General features: G+C 42.3%; 2 protein-coding genes across 4 annotated transcripts; both read right to left on the reverse strand.

The window, feature by feature from the left end:
* LOC8060184 (protein NRT1/ PTR FAMILY 4.3) lies at positions 255–5,976 on the reverse strand. Of its 3 annotated transcripts, XM_021462638.1 has the most exons (9): positions 5,606–5,976; positions 5,285–5,528; positions 4,649–4,818; positions 4,373–4,427; positions 3,641–3,779; positions 3,289–3,506; positions 1,550–1,990; positions 1,360–1,478; positions 255–1,243 (listed from the first exon to the last, which is right to left on the reverse strand). In XM_021462638.1, the coding sequence occupies exons 5-9, from the start codon at positions 3,726–3,728 to the stop codon at positions 433–435; spliced, it is 1,677 nt and encodes a 558-aa protein (XP_021318313.1). In that variant the 5' UTR covers positions 3,729–3,779; positions 4,373–4,427; positions 4,649–4,818; positions 5,285–5,528; positions 5,606–5,976; the 3' UTR covers positions 255–432. The 3 variants fall into 3 exon arrangements, with proteins under 3 accessions (XP_021318313.1, XP_021318314.1, XP_002448098.1); XM_021462639.1 differs by lacking the exon at positions 4,649–4,818; XM_002448053.2 differs by having other exon boundaries at positions 4,373–4,818.
* On the reverse strand, positions 8,060–15,001 carry LOC8060185 (protein NRT1/ PTR FAMILY 4.6). Its single transcript, XM_002448054.2, has 5 exons — positions 14,829–15,001; positions 11,013–11,227; positions 10,256–10,696; positions 9,574–9,668; positions 8,060–9,354 (listed from the first exon to the last, which is right to left on the reverse strand). Exons 1-5 carry the CDS (start codon positions 14,920–14,922, stop codon positions 8,565–8,567), a joined length of 1,635 nt encoding a protein of 544 aa, XP_002448099.2. The 5' UTR covers positions 14,923–15,001; the 3' UTR covers positions 8,060–8,564.

Below are 16,042 nucleotides of genomic sequence, written 5' to 3' on the forward strand. Positions count from 1 at the left end.
TCAAACCAATTGTAGATCACATTAAGAACTATAATTTTATTGTAGACCTTGTTGATACGCAAGTCGTTTGGAAATTTTAAATTTTAAAATTTGATAACTTAAAATAAAATCATTGGATTCTAGATAGTTTCAAATAAAATACTAATCATCTCGCATTAAGCTATATAACTCTCGGTACAAAGTTCCTCTTCATTTGACTTCATATAAAATAGTTTTATTTATTTCTGTTGTAACAATTTCTGGAGACGTAAGAGTGCCGCATTTATTAATTATAATCGAGTTCAGTATCGCAATTGATGTGACAATATCATGGATGAAATTATACTAACAATCCAAATACAGATACTGCTTTGCAGCTTGACTGATAAGTGGCACTGTGAACCAGAACCAGCTTCACCTTTCTGAAGTAAAGAACGGTTCGAATGTGGAAGTTCAATGTGAATCTTGATCAACTGATGGCTCATCAACGATGCGTGTATCCTGGCGGTAGACGTACTTCTTTGCCCAGTACAAGTAGTTAAGGAAACCAAGCAAACCGATAACAGCCACAACCCAGTAGAACAGGTCGAGTTGGCTGCTGTCCAGGCTTGAACCCTCGAGCCACCCTCCGTAGTGCCCATGCCTGGTGATGCTGTTCACTGCTTGCACCAGGAAGGTGGCCAGCAACGAAGCAAGCCCTATCTCACACCAGAACAAGGCTGTGGCGATGGACTTCATGCCTCGTGGCGCCTCACTGTTAAAGAACTCAAGGAGCCCAGGAAACGAAGTCACGTCCGACACGCCCAGCAGGAAGAACTGAGGCGCAAGCCAGAACAGGGACATCTGCACTGCAGCTTCTTTTCTCTTTCTCTCAACAACTGCTGCGATGACTGATGCAAGTATCATGGAGGCGAAACCTATGCCAATGCGCTGCAAATGGGTGATGCCACTGGCATAGCCTGTGCGCCTGCGCAAGAATGGCACAATGAATCGGTCATAGATGGCAAGCATTACCATTTGGAAGGTGATGGGGATGATGAAGAGTGTCGCGGGGGAAACATGGATCTTGCCCAGCCTTGTGTTTGTCATGCCACCTTGCTGCACGGTGAATGTGAAGATGATAGGGTTTGATACATATCCGATCATGGAGCTGACAAACAGAGGAAGCATACGGAGCACAGTCTTCGTCTCCTCCACCTTCGTCACACTGCAAAGTGACCAGGCTCCTTCTTTGCCATGGTTAATGCAAGCTTTATCGAGGAATCTGGCGAGATGCACCGAATAATAGTTTATGAGAGGAAATACCAGAAACAAGGCAATGCTCCCTACACAACTAGTAATGTGCAAATGAAAAATGTTAAGTGCTTCTGCTAATCTTACTTGAGGCTATTTGTTTGGGAGAGTGCTTTAGTAGAGCCTCGCTCAGCACTGCTTTCATGTGCTTCTTCCAGCTCCTCAGGCAGCCCAAACCTCCTATTTCTGAATGCAACCACAAGAACCTAGAGAGGCAAGATTGCAGTTAATTAACATTTAGAACACATGTGCCGATTATTGAGGTTAGATTTTCAACCTGCAGGATTCGAGCTAGAGGGCTTCCTTCAGGTACTTGGTTGCGGTAAAAAGGGAGGCCAGCCGCAAACACAAGCAACCCAAGCAGAATTAGGATAGCAGACAGGCCAAGTGCAATGTCCCACCCCTTGTAGTTCTCAAGCCACACAATGAAAATTAGCCCCACAAAACCTCCAAAGGAGATCCCAAAGGTGAACCAGTTAAAGAAGCTGGACTGTTGGTGGGACTCAGAGGGAACTTCATGGTCAAACTGGTCTGCTCCGAGAGATGGCAAGCAAGCACGGATGCAACCTTCACCAAATGCACTGATATACAGGGCTGTGTAAAACAGTGTAGCGTTCCAACCATGGGCCTCTTTGCAGTTACTTGGTTCATCTTCAATGTTACAAGTTGGTGGATGAAGTGATGGAACGTAGGCTTGCAATGCAAGCAATCCGTAGCCCTGCACAAGGGCATGCTTAATCACAAATAATATATATATACACACATACCACTACTATGATTACTATTACTAGTTTTTTTTTCTTTTCTACCATTTCTTTTGTGGCCACAGTGTTGGGTTTCATCTCTAGCCTATCCGAACTTGCTTCCAAATAAAAAAGTTTTTGTTGTTGTTGTTGATGGAAACAGTTACAGATTCTATCAGAGAACTAAGTGGACTTCACACTTCCACTGTCAAGACTCAAGACTATGCCAGAGCATGTAATCTTAACTTGCAATGAATTGAACTTCAATAAAACAAGGCAGGCAGCCAGTGAGTTTTGAGTTTCCAGTAAGTTCCGACCCCCTCTTAATTGAAAGTCAAAGCTCCTGCCACCTTTTTCAAAAAAAAAGTTTTAAGGTTCAACTGTTCCCCGAATACTAAAAGCCTATCACTGTTTTAGTAAAGTAAATGCAACGGTCATTCCCACCTAGCCAGATAACCTGAAATTTAGTTAACACAAATTCAGTTTATATCTGTAACTATCTCCATTTGAGCTTTGGGAAAGTACTTCAACAAATTCAGCTTCACACAGTTTACTATAATCAGATCCTAGCATGTATAATTGTACCAAAATAAGAGCAACTCAAGTGAAATTGATTATTGTTCTGCCAACTAAATTTCTGTGACAATCTGCAATTGGTGTTGTGGATGTTTTCACTGGATGCATGTCGCGAGTAGCTGGCGCCCACAAGTGTCTACTTTGAGTTCGTTTGGGTCATTTAAGAGTTTGTTTCAAATTATTTACTAGTCTTTGAATAAGAGAAGTAGCAGGTTTGTTAGGAGGTTAGAGCCATATCTAGTCTGGCAGATCAGTTTGTAATCAAGGAAGAAATAAAACTAATCCACAAAATAGGTTGCTCAAAGCCTCATCTTGAGGGTGAGTACGCCTCGGTATCTCCTAAACCCAGCAATCTATCCATATCAATTGGGGTATTGTATAAAAGCTAAGGGTGGTCTGTGCCTGTGAGGAAGATTAGCTGATGATCTATCCATATCAATGTCGCCTGTATTTCATTAAGAGGTTAGCTGATGATCTGGGCATAGAAATGAATGTGCTGGATGTCAATTTCTGAAATAAAACTAATGCCGGAAGGCAATCTTTAGCATAGTATTAGGATACTTCTGTAGTTGTGAAAACTATTTAAACTATCACCGCATTCTCTACTATTGATAGGTTCACATTAGTAACAGCAATGGAACATGCAAGCTATCTTTGTAAGCTGTAGTTGGTAGGAAAAAACATGAAAGAAGATTACCAGAAACTCCAATGGACCAAAGAGAAGTATAGTTCTAGAACGAGTGATGTAAGAGTCCGAGAGGAAAGCTCCTATCAAAGCAAATCCGGAGGTGGCACCAACAAAATTAGTGATTGTAGTTGCAGAGTCCGAAACTCCCATATGCATTGTTCCTCGGAGGTAGGTGACCAAATTCAGCAAAATTGGGACATTCACCATGTTTATTACAAATGTCAGGACTGTAAAGGAGAAAAAATAGAGCAGAGGAAGTTTGAATATAAGAAATTATCTCATCCAGGACCCATGTGCAATTGACTGCAAACATAATTCAGGAAGACACATCATACAAGGAACTTAGCGTGTAGAGACTTACAGTGAAGAAACCATGCTGCTTTAACCCCTCCATGCACCTGTCTGCCGATGAGGTTTCCTCTCCAGTCCACAAACCCTCCACTCGCCATGGCACTGAAAATTTTCTTCTCCCTCTTGATTATTGTTTGCCCATTGCATCCCTTGCAAACAAGATGGTATAAGTAAGCATATGGTTTCGAACTCTGGGTATTATAAAATTCAAAGGGAGTGGGTGATCAATCAGAGATTCTAGCCTATTTTATGCCATTGCTACTCAAGACTGTATAGTACCAACTACCTACACTAAAGTTGAGTTCGATTGCTTCTACTTCTTGCTGACTGAAATCTAGGCACTAAAACTAATAAAAGATCTGAGGCATGCACAAATGGGAGATGTCTCTAAGTAAGAAATAAAAGAGAAAAAAAGCATCCATTGCTATATGCGTGCCATCATCCTGAGTGTGATATTCGTAGTTTAAATTCAATAGTCAATCTTTTGCAAACTAACTTCCTCTGCATAGCACTGCAGCTTAACTTATGAACATGATATGCTTATGTCTGAAAGTAGGTACATCAGAATCGGAAATCTAATAAAATAAACATATGCTTATGTCAGAACAGGATATGCTCTGATATTGTTTTAGAAGATGGATTCGAAATAAATAATTAGTCGTGTACAAGCACAATTACCAGATATGCTAGAAAGATATAGCAGTAACAAGGAAAAAAAATCAAAATGCAACCAGCAGCATACCTGAGAATGGAAGTCCTGAAATCAAGAGTATCTGTTTGCTGGCTACTGAAGTCCTCTGCCAACAGAAAATAAACTACATCAAATCTTTTTCAACACTGAAACAGCACCAGTGAGCTTCTTGTTACAGTCGCCTGGCTTAGTTCATGGTCATTGCAAGGAGTTAGTTCAAATATACATGATATAGATTTCTGGTAACTGGTAAGGTGATGGTGTCCTTATTCCCATGACTAATCACATAATTCGGGAAAGATAGATCAAACAAGGAACACAACATACAGATTTATAGTATAGACCATGTTGCTCTGACTCCAACACACAAATATCCTCTGTAGATGGGTTTTCCTCTCCATTCTACAGAGCCTCAAATTGACATGACACTGCTGAAAGTTTGCCGTCTTCCTCTTGATTACTTGTAGCCTCTTTCACAAACAAGAGGGGGTATGAATCTACAAATAAGCGAATGAACCTTGAAACTTAAATAGGTGGTAGCTTCAACCAAAAACAGGATCAACCAAAGATTCTGGTCTATTTTATGCAGTTGCTATAGCAAGCACCAGTGTACCCACTACCAACGCTGTTGATTTCTTACCTGCTTCCTGCTGACTGAAATTTGGACACAGCAAGCATTCGTTAACATCAAGGGACAAAACTCAGGAATATTTTACAATGAGGGAGGTCTGCAAGTGCTAATGTATAGCAAACATTGCTTTCCACATGCCAAAATACTTAATGAGTAATAAATGTCTACAATGTTACAACAAAAGAAACAACTGCTGCCCCAGAACATATTGTTTCCAAAGACGAAGACTAGTAAATAATTAATTTCGGACAAAAACAAATGCAAGTTCTGACAAAACGGCACAACACAAGCAATCGGATAACAAAGTTTAGTTCAATTGCCATTAACAATACCTGGGTCGATAAGTCTTGGACGCAAGATCAGTTGTTGGCTAGCTGCCGAATAAGTCCTCTCCCAGAAGAATATAGGCAACATTAAATCAATTTCCAGCACGTTACACATAGGCAATGTAACCGAGCTTCTCGCTAGTTCAGTAGTTGCTACAGTCCCTACTCCCTAGTTCGCCATCTCCCCATGACATCAGTTCAAGTAGTCGTTTCATCATGCTCTCGGTTCTCATGTTATTGTCCTCTGCAGCTGCAGTCATTGCAAACACGCTGAAGGAATAGATCAAATGAAATTGGTCACAATCTATTAATATAAGAAATGCATACACATTTTGAACAGTGCGCAGGCAGGAAGAGGTATCAAGGGGTCGCAGGGGACGAAGAGGAAGGAATGGCCCGATGGAGGAATGGCCCGATGGCCGGCCACCCGTCACCGCCGTGCCCGACCCGACGGAGAAACTCGAATCCGCGAAGCGGATGCCCATACGGGCGTTTGGCTAGCACGGCCATCACGGCGGCTCTTCAGCTTCTGGTAGCAGCGCGAGGTGGATGCGGACCAGCGCCACGGCCCGGTAGCTCCGATTGAAGACGGTCTGACACTGCATAGCTCCAAGCAACATGGCACCTCGGCTGGGCGCGTGGAATTCACGGTGGCGACGCGAGCGGGCCTGGCGGCGCCTGGGCGGCGAGAGGCGGCCCACAGGCAAACGGGTCTCCAACTCGGAATATCACAATTTCCACTGTAATTCTTCGTATCAAATCCTGGCGTTGACCCCGAAAATCAAAAACTTTTCAAAATTTCTCGTCACATCAAATCTTAGATTATATGCACGAAGCATTAGATATAGATAAAAATAAAAACTAATTGCACAATTTGCCTGTAAATCACGAGATAAATCTTTTAAGTATAGTTAATCTATAATTAGATAATATTTGTCAAATAAAAATAAAAATACTACAGTGCCGAAATCCGAAATTTTTTCGGAACTAAACGAGACCCTGTTTTGAAACCTCTGGTCAACACAATTACCTCTGGTCTGTATATATAATAATCAGTTTACAGGGCTATCCATTAACGTTAACCAAACAAAAGGTATTAATCGTTACTTCTTAAGGCCATCCACAATAGTTAACAAATACTAGCTAGCTAAGAGAAATTCTATTGGCTCTCAATAGCACTTTACAAATAGCTAGTGAGATGATGTATAAAAATAATAAAAAAATAGCACTTTCATTGGCTATCGAAGAGAGAAATCAAATAGCTAGCGACTCATAAATAGCTAATCTAGCACGATTTTCTAGAAATAACTCTCTCACAATACTCTCTACAATAGCTAGCGACTTCCTAATAGCTAGCGACTTTCTAAGCTAGCTATTTATAAATTATCATTGAGAGCTAATAACATTATTCCTAGAGATCAAATAGCTAGCAATTTAAACACCATTGCGGACGCCCTAAGGGCACTCACAATGCAGACTCTATCATAGAGTCTAAAGTTATTTATTATCTCAAATAATGTGGACTTAGAGTCTAAATAAGACTTGGAGTCTTATTTTTTATACCTCTTTCTTCAATAAATATACTACCATATCAGTAAAATACCATAAATAATATGTAAGGTGTAAGTGTAACTGCTGGCGCTAACGTTACCGCTCTTACTGCAGAATCGAACAGCAACAGATTTTTGCAGGTGTTTTAAATACTCAGTCCGATCCTGCTAGGTATTGACACATAGTTTAGGGGTTGCTTGGTTTGGAGTGTTAAAGTTTAACGTATATTGTAGCACTTTCGTCTTATTTGATAATTATTATCTAATTAGACTTAAAAAATTCGTCTCTCAAATTACTCTCAAGCTATGTTTTAAGTTTCATAAATAATTTATATTTAATACTTTATACATGTATCCAAATATTCGATGTGACGGACGGTAAATTTTAACCAAGCAAATCAAACAGGCCTTTAATCCCGATCACATTCTGAAATAATAATAAAACGGATAATTAAAAAAATACTCTACCATGAGGAGCACAAGCAAGCTTAGCCAATCCTCATTGGATGGCTCCGTCCTTGCTAAGGAACAAGCCGAACCATTTGTATGATCTTTTTTTTTCCTACCAGCGTGTGCTTTGCTGCGTGGGGAACGGGGAGCAACATAAACAATGTTGGAGAACTGTGTCGAACAGTGCTAGGTTCCCGGAGAGGATAGAAATTTATTTGCGTTTGAGAAATATAGTAATAAATTTACATAGTTTGCATGTTTTAAAACTAAATAATGTAATAATTATTAGTTGTTTATAATTTTTAAATTTTAACTAAATAATTTTACAAATAATATTCTTTTTATTCAAGATAGTGCTATTTTGAAAACACAATTGTTAAATACAATCTAATATTTTCTTTACAAAACCATCCATTTGGATCGATTTATAACTGAAAATTTAATATTTACACCTTTGCAGGTTATTACCATGTCATCTATTTTTACATATAGGCCCCTAGCTGGCCCACTCTAAGGCATTATTTAGATTTTTTTTTGAATTTTAACACCGTAGCACTTTCGTTTTTATTTGACAAACATTGTCCAATTATAAAGTAACTAGGCTTAAAAGATTCGTCTCGTGATTTACAGGCAAACTGTGCAATTAGTTTTTGTTTTTATCTATATTTAATGCTTCATGCATATGCCGCAAGATTCGATGTAACGGGAAATCTTGAAAAAAATTTTGGTTTTTTGGGTGAACTAAACAAAGCCTTAAGTCCATGCTAACATCCTTCCCTCCTTGGAACATCAAGCCATTTTTGGCGAAAACAATATTTATATAAGGAAAGAAAAAAAAGCAAACATGTTATCTTGAGAAAATAAAAGAACTAAAGGGTGGCTAGATTTTGGCACCCCTTTGCAAGATGGCCACCACAAATTTGGTCTTCGTTTGATTTCATTTTATTCTCTGGAAATGGTGGCTAAAGAAGGGTTGAGAGAAGTGATTACTCAGTGGGATTGTGCGCTACGAGATAATAGTTCTTTTTATTGAGCGAGATGAGATAACACTTCTTGCAGCTGCAGAGAATTCCACCGTATAGCACATTGGTTAGGCCGTTGGTAACTCCGGCCTTACTAGCGAACCCTCTATTTTGACTGACGGAGTCACGGAGATTGTGTAATTTCTTTGTTACACTACACTCCATGTAATATCTATGGTTTAAGTATTAAAAGTCATCAAAATTGGCTTTTTGAAGAGAAAACATCAAACCTGGGTGGCCTTTACGACATACTTATGTTTGTGTTTAATGTCTTGTGTCGTCCTCATGTGTTTCGACAGTACTGATACGTCGTAGCTTCCTAGCATATCTCCTGGCCCAGAAAGTGTAATTTATCAAGGCCAATAGCTCAAAGGCTCCCAACAACAAAAAGAAATGATCAAGGCGTGTTTTGTTGAAATTTGTTCCATCCAGCCATCCTCCACCACCATTCCCACTCCTTGTCATTCTGTTTACAAGCTGAATGAAGCCGCTACATGACCAGGCAGCCAATCCAGCTATACAGGATTGTACTGCTGGTGCAATTGGCTTCATTGTCGAAGGCGCCTCACTCTCGATGAACTCAATTAGTCCACCAAAGGATGCTATGTCCATGATGCTTAGCAGGAAGAACTGGATTACCAGCCAGAAGATAGACATTGGCACACCAGTTCCTATCGATGTTAACCCCTGCTGCTTTGCAACATTCAATCTTCTTGCTTCCACTAATGTGGCGACGCATGCCGCTGCGATCCCACAAATTGATCCAGCACCAATACGCTGCAGTGGGGTGACCCCATGCTCATGTCCTGTGGTTCTTCTCAGCAGAATTGTCAAGATTCTGCTGTAGCATGGTTGCATCAGCACGTGGAATGTTGTTGGGATTGCAATGAGAGAGGCAGAGGGTATCTGGATGACGCCTGCACCTTTGTCCATTGCACGACCAACTTGTATGGATAATGTCATTAGCAGCGTGAATGGCAAGTAGACAAGAAAGCAACTAATGAAAACTGGAAGCATCTGAATGAGGACCTTGGTTTCATCAGCTTGATTGGTTCTGCAAAACAAATTGGGTTGTTAGTTTTATCTTCTCATGTATCCAGACCTTGTTCAACAATTGTTTGGGGTCTTTGTGTGTGGGGGGATTACAATTGACAACTGGCATGGTATTGCTATGTCCTGCTACAAAAATGGTAACTTTTTATCCACAAAAAAGTTCTTTTTTGTTAAATTAAAGAAGCATAAGTTCCATGAAAACCTGAACAATGAAACTTACCCAAATTTGAAAACATGATCTTGTGTATTGGTTTCTTGTAGCTCAATGACATCTACATTGGCAACTGCCTTCTTATTTGATGAAATGATAAGAACCTGCAGCAGTGCCAGTGTGACAGAACTTGAGAACCTCTGTGAGTCCAACTTTTCACGTTTTATCTTCAAATTGTAGTACAAACCAGGTGATCTTGATAACAGATGTAAGTTAATTTTATATCCATACCTAGAAAAGGTCTATTGAATTCCTTTGTTGCTTATGAGTAATCATTGGCTAGTTATAGTTTAAAAATAGAAATATGGGACGAAATGACCTTTCAGTATTAATAAGCATTAGCAAGTATTTACATATTGAAATCTTTATATTAGTTATTATAACTAACACAAATACTAGAATATTAGCAGGAGCCAAGGCGTTGAGCTCTCTTCTAGAATATTAGCAAACCTATGTTGTTTTTATCTAATTAAAAGGGCGCGAATGTAAAAAAAACTAACCCAAGACACGGAAATGTGTATGTATTCAAACCACCTTTTCTACCTATTAATGAAATCGTACGCCTCTTGCGTGTTCAATAAAAAATGAAATGGTAGGCCTCTTGCGTGTTCAATAAAAAAATTAACACAAATATTAAATTGCAATTGTATAAGTACATTCTATATGATATGTTTGATGTATGAACTTTTACCTGCAATGTTCTAGTTAGAGGACTTCCACTAGGCTTCTGCATGCGATAGAAAGGATATCCACTGGCTGCCACAAGCAGCCCAACAAGAACAATAAGGGCACACATCATAAATCCGATGTCCCAACCCAAGTTATTCTCAATCCACACTAAGAAGGCCAATCCAATAATAGCTCCAAGAGAGTTTGTAAACTTAAGCCTGGTCAAGAACATACTCTGGAGCTGTGATTTCTTTGGGTCACTATTGCTGAATTGATCTCCACCAAGGGATGGTATGCAAGCACGCATGCAGCCCTCCCCAATAGCAAAGATTAACAAGCTCAAGTAGAGCAGTGTCAAATTCCAACCTTGAGCTGCCTCACAATTGTTTGGCTCTTTGTCAATGGCACAAATTTCAGGATGAAGTGAAGGAAAATGGGCTTGCAGAGCTAGCAACATATAACCCTGCATCGTCCAACAGAAGATTATTTATAACTTAACATTTGTTCTTTTAATTTTGTAGCTTCAAAAGAAAAAATATATAGAGCACTTGATATTTGTGTACAATAAATTTTTTCATGGAATAAACTACTATATTACGTCTATCTTGTATAATACTTATTGTATAGCTTAAAAGAAAAAACTGAATAATCAACATGGTGTGCTTTGCTTTAATCGCTCTATTTCAACATTGTAGCCAAAACATGAATAGTTTTGTTTGATAGCAACAATAATAGTGATCGATTATCTAACAAAAATTAGAGCTTGAGAAGTAAATTACCAGGACCACACATGGGCCAAATACAAATATAGCAGTGGTTCGCTTGATACACGCATCAGAGATGAAGTTCATCGCAGCAGCAGATATCATCACGGTGCCAACTAGGTAGCTTATCACAGTTGATGAGGTCACAATGTCTAGATGCAACATGCCATGCAAATAGGCCACCATACTGAAGTTTGAGCTATTAGAGCAGCTTCTTATCATGAACAAAACTGCAAATAGACATAAGAGTCAACTGAAATTGTTTGTTTGTACCTGGCTCAGAAGTGCATGTCAACCAACATCTGCACAAAAGTATTGTCTGCATGGCTAGGCTAAACAACCAGTTTTTGAGAAAAAAAGAACAAGGTAGACAAAATGACCAATCTAGAGCGAATGGAAAACCTTCATTGCCTGGCGTTTCCACTTTCATTCTCCTCTTGGCAGCTAACACCAAAATCTCCATTCATGAACCCAGGTTGTAGGATTTGCTATGTGAGGGGCTTGAAACAAGGTGACCCTCTATCCCCCATTCTCTTTCCGCTAGTCATGGAATGTTTGAATGCCATGATCAGCGAAAGGGCCTCTAGCCTAGTGGTTAGAGCACCTAAGTAGCACTAGCAAACTTGGGTTCGACCCCCGTGGGAGCGAACTTAAACAGGTCTGCATTATTAAAAAAATAGGCTGAGGTTTCCCTTGCTGACTTCGGTCAAAAAAAAGTTGGATGACTAACTCCTACTCCAACCCTTGTGACCTAAAGCCATCAAACATTGTCACGGATGACTTGGTTGTATTTCTACCCTGTGATCAATGACCCCTGAATGTTATGAAGGGCACCATAGATTTTTTAGGGTGCCTCCGGTATCTTGTGCAACCTTGTCAAATGTAGGTTACCACCGATTTGTTGCGATCAGCACGTCACCCTAGTGCAAGAGATCATTATTCATGCACTTTGGTAAAGTTTCCTCGCATGTACTTAAGGGTTCCCTTATCAACAGGAAAGCTTCCCTCAGTTGTAGTCACTAATAAGGAATCTACCCCCCCCCCCTTTGTAACGAGAAATGGCTTAGGGTCATATATATTTGGAAGAGCTATCACTAAATCTTTACCTTACCATCCCTCCCCAGACATGAAACTCATGGTCAGTAGCAGAGGCATTTCTAGATAAACTATGAATCTAGAAAAGACAAAATGTCTTATAATTTTGAATGTATGGAGTAGAAAATAGTATCGATATTTGTATCTTTAAATAGATCTGTTATACAAATATCACTACTAAAAAAACTTATGGGGCAACCGGTCCAGTACCCTCCGCGTTGCCTCCCAGGGGACGGGAGGGGCGCCTGCTACCGCTAGCCAGAGGCCCTTGCCGTGCTCATCTCCGACCGCTGCTGCCACCATTTGGTGTGTGCGCGGCCTGTAGTAGCGCTCAAAAAGGTGTCTACTCGTGCACCGCCTCCCCCTCATCTGCTCGTTCACTCCCATCTCTTCCTACTTCCATTGCTGTCCATGGATCGATGGCCAACAACAGATTAAGACGGCGTCAAGGCAGGTCCGGCTATGGGGGGCATGGATCCGTCCCCACACGTGTGGATCCACGCCCTTCTCGCACCGGCGTAGCCTGGTGGCCGTTGGGCGTTGTCCCCGCCTCCTTCCCCTCTAGGATGCCTCCTTCCAGAGCCTAGTCATGGGATGAAGCCTCAACCCCTCCAACTCGATGCATCGTGGGGTTGGGGCCGGTAGCGCCCAGGACGGGCCGCGTGCTTGTCTGCTCAAGCAGATGGCTGGTGGCAGACGACCTCCACTGCGTGCTTGTCTGCTCAAGCAGATGGCTGGTGGCAGACGGCCTCCCCAGCTGGCTGTTGGACGGAGGCCAGATCTGTTTGGCTAGGCCCAGCAGCTGGCTGGCTTGTTGGCCGACTGTTGGCCGGCCAGATGGCTGGCTGGCTTGTCGGCTGGTCGAAGGCAGGGCTGGGTGTGGCCCTGCAGTGGAGCGAGGCACGCAGTTTGGCTGTGGGCGAGCCGGTGGTGGGGCAGTGTGTCCGTTTTATTCTTCGCTCTCATTTTGCAGTGGTCTAGTAGTGGCGCGGTGCACGCAGTTTGGCCACAGTCTTGCCGACGGCGGGGCTAGCTGTGCGTCCATGGGTGTGCTCGCCTCCCACCATCACGGGTGAGTCTGGGAATGACTCCGCATGGCGTGGCGACGGCCGACACACGCTTGTTGGTGCACGCCTCCAACAGTCACAGGCGAGTCCAAGAACGGCTCCGCACGGTGTGGCAGCGATCGGTAGACGCTTGCCAGTGCACGCCTCCTACCATCGCGGGGGAGTCCAAGAATGGCTCCGCACGATGTGGTGGCGGCCACGAAACCCCCTACTTCCAGGCGTGATCGCTTGCCGATGCGCGCCTCCCACTGTCGTTGGCGAGTCTGGAAACGGCTCCGTGCGGTGTGGTGGCGGCCGACAGCCCTCAACACCAACACCACTCCGTCCAGGCGAGGACGAAGTCAGTGTGCGCCTCCCACTATCGCAGGCGAGTCCGAAAATAGCTCCGTGCAGTGTGGCGGCAGCTAGCAACCCCCCCCCCCTCCCCATATTTCCAAGCATATACGCTTGCCAGTGCGCCTTCCTTCGGTTCCGGTGGGTTAACAGGTGCCGGTGCGCCTTCCTTCGGCTCCGGTGGATTAACAGGTTTTCTGGCAAAGGTTCTGGGCGAAAGCTCAGTTCGATAATTCTAGGTCATTGACTAGAAACTCCTTCTTGAAGGCATCATTGAAGAACCTCTTGTTGTCGTCTTATAGATTGGCCCACTCAATTCTCGATGCAAGGCTCGGGTGAAAGTCTTGGCAAGGTCATGTGGAGTCACTTCTTGCTCCTTGGGCAACGATGATTACGTTGTGGCGTCATTTACCTCCCGGAGGTACCATTGAAGAGTTCTTGTGCCTTGTTGTACTTTCTTCTCTTTTGGTATACCTTTAGTTATGCCACGGTTCGCCCATGTGTTGGGCGTCTAAAATTATACAATATATCTTGTAAAACTATATAACGAGTTGTTTTGGACCAATATATGAATTCAGGTGGGGAATGCCTCGTCAAAAAAATCTTATGGGAGGTGTTTTAAAAACTGCCTTGGAGACGGTTGGGCCAACGGCCCACCTCGGTTAACCGTGGACGAGCTGCCGGCCCAGCAAGACGGGTCACATAAAAAACCGCCTCGGTAATCAGAGGGGTTGTCCTAAAGTAACTTCCTCGGCTAATTGTTAGAGGGGGGTTTGCCCTTGGATTTGGTGATGGGGTCATTGCAAGAGGTTGATTCTTACTCTCCAACTTTCATCTTCTCTCTTTTACTCGATGTAGGTGGTTTTTCTCTCGAGATCTAGATATAAATGAATGAGAGAGAAAACTAGATCTATAGCTACTCAGATGCTTTTCTTTCTTATACTGCTATGTTTATATGACTTTAATTTCTCGCTACGTGTGCAAGGTTGCAGTTATGAACACGAAATGGATGTACAAGACACTAAGGTTGGGCAACGATCTATCTTTCGGTGGTTAATTTAGTGCATCATAAATATTAGCATTTTTTTGTATCTATTTGGTTAAATTTGAAATTGTTGAATTTCTACGGGGCGTGAGATTTCCATTTTTTTAAGGACCGAGGAATCTGGGATTGGGGTTGGGGGTGGATGCAATGGACTTTTTCTAGAGAAACAAAGCTTGCGACAGCTTGATCGTGCAGTACTTTTGCATGGAACAGGAATGAAGCAGTTCAAGAAACAGACCAACCACTGGAGTCCTGATGAAGCAGTGTTCAAGAAAGGTTGCGACAGCTTACCGTAGAGGAAGACCGTTGCCCTGATGCCTCCGTGCCTCCTCTCGTCCACCGCATTCCCTCTCCAGTCCACATATACCTCTTCACCTTCTTCCATGCATGCAGCAGCTAGATCAGTTCAGCTCTGTTCTGTGCTGGCAATACTCTATCACGCCGAGGGTGCACAGAGATCCGAAGCTCCTCCAAAAACTCCAGACCCCACAGGGCCGGCCGCCTCTATATATACACACACATACACAGAGACCCCACCTTGCCTCTGACGTGCTTGATTTGGAGGATATGTCATATCAGCATCTCTTGATCTCCGAGCCTCCAACCCATCTCATTTGACTCCATAATTTGCACGGTATATCAAGCAACACCGAATCTGATTTTCTGCCGCATCAGAAGATCGAAATGATTATATGAATCCATTTCCTTCTTCTAACGGAAACTAAACAGCAGGTTCCAACGCAGCCTGGAAACAGGAACATGGCCACGTTTCATGTTCCATGGTGCAAAAGTGGATTTCACTGCTAATCTAACTCGAAGTGGCATCCACGTCAGAGGTCAGGTCCAATGTGGCAGGTGTGAGGCGAGTCTAACTAAAATTTCATATGAGTTTGTATATTTAATAGTAGACTGCCTCATACATAGGTATTTTTGATAACATGACACGGTAGTTTATCAGACGAAGGGGGGGCACGGTAGTCGATGCCTGCCCTTCTTTAGAAGAGTTGATGACATTTTCATAATCTTCGCCACTCATGTACTTTTAGTGCCTGCGTGAACCTTCGATCTATTCTATATAATCTATGGGGTGCTTATGTAAAATACTTTGTTTCCTTCATCAAGTGCGCATTGTATGTGTATCTCCTTGCCAAAACGTCAACATTATAATGTCGAAGATCAACGAAAAGGAAACAAAAGCGAGCACATGCATGTTGTTAGAGAGATAGCTGTCTCCATGTGTGAGTTCATGTGGCTCTCATGTTGAGTTGAGTTGGCTGGACCATCTTGTTATTTTTCACCTTAAGTGTGCCACATAATATATATGAACCGCCGTTCAAGCATTGTACGAGAAGTATATATTATTATGACCTATATATTGATATAATACACCTAAATTTTCTCATGCGCAATATACATTGACGCCACACCCATGCTTATTATATCCCCGCTCCCCCCCCCCCCGCCCCAAAAAAAAACAATAATCCTTATTAGAATGGGGAAATGAT

This window comes from Sorghum bicolor, chromosome 6 (assembly GCF_000003195.3).
Source record: "Sorghum bicolor cultivar BTx623 chromosome 6, Sorghum_bicolor_NCBIv3, whole genome shotgun sequence".
NCBI lineage: Eukaryota > Viridiplantae > Streptophyta > Magnoliopsida > Poales > Poaceae > Sorghum > Sorghum bicolor.

Bases quoted from the DNA above. Each gene is read 5' to 3' on its own strand.
- LOC8060184 (XM_021462639.1), bottom strand. From the start codon at position 3,728: ATGGCGAGTGGAGGGTTTGTGGACTGGAGAGGAAACCTCATCGGCAGA. The intron at 3,507-3,640 runs GTAAGTCTCTAC...TCTCCTTTACAG, and splicing joins AGCAGCATGGTTTCTTCACT to TCCTGACATTTGTAATAAAC. The intron at 1,479-1,549 runs GTTGAAAATCTA...TTGCCTCTCTAG, and splicing joins CTCTAGCTCGAATCCTGCAG to GTTCTTGTGGTTGCATTCAG.
- LOC8060185 (XM_002448054.2), bottom strand. From the start codon at position 14,922: ATGGAAGAAGGTGAAGAGGTATATGTGGACTGGAGAGGGAATGCGGTG. The intron at 11,228-14,828 runs GTAAGCTGTCGC...GTCTATTTGCAG, and splicing joins GGCAACGGTCTTCCTCTACG to TTTTGTTCATGATAAGAAGC. The intron at 9,669-10,255 runs GTAAAAGTTCAT...GCACTGCTGCAG, and splicing joins CTCTAACTAGAACATTGCAG to GTTCTTATCATTTCATCAAA.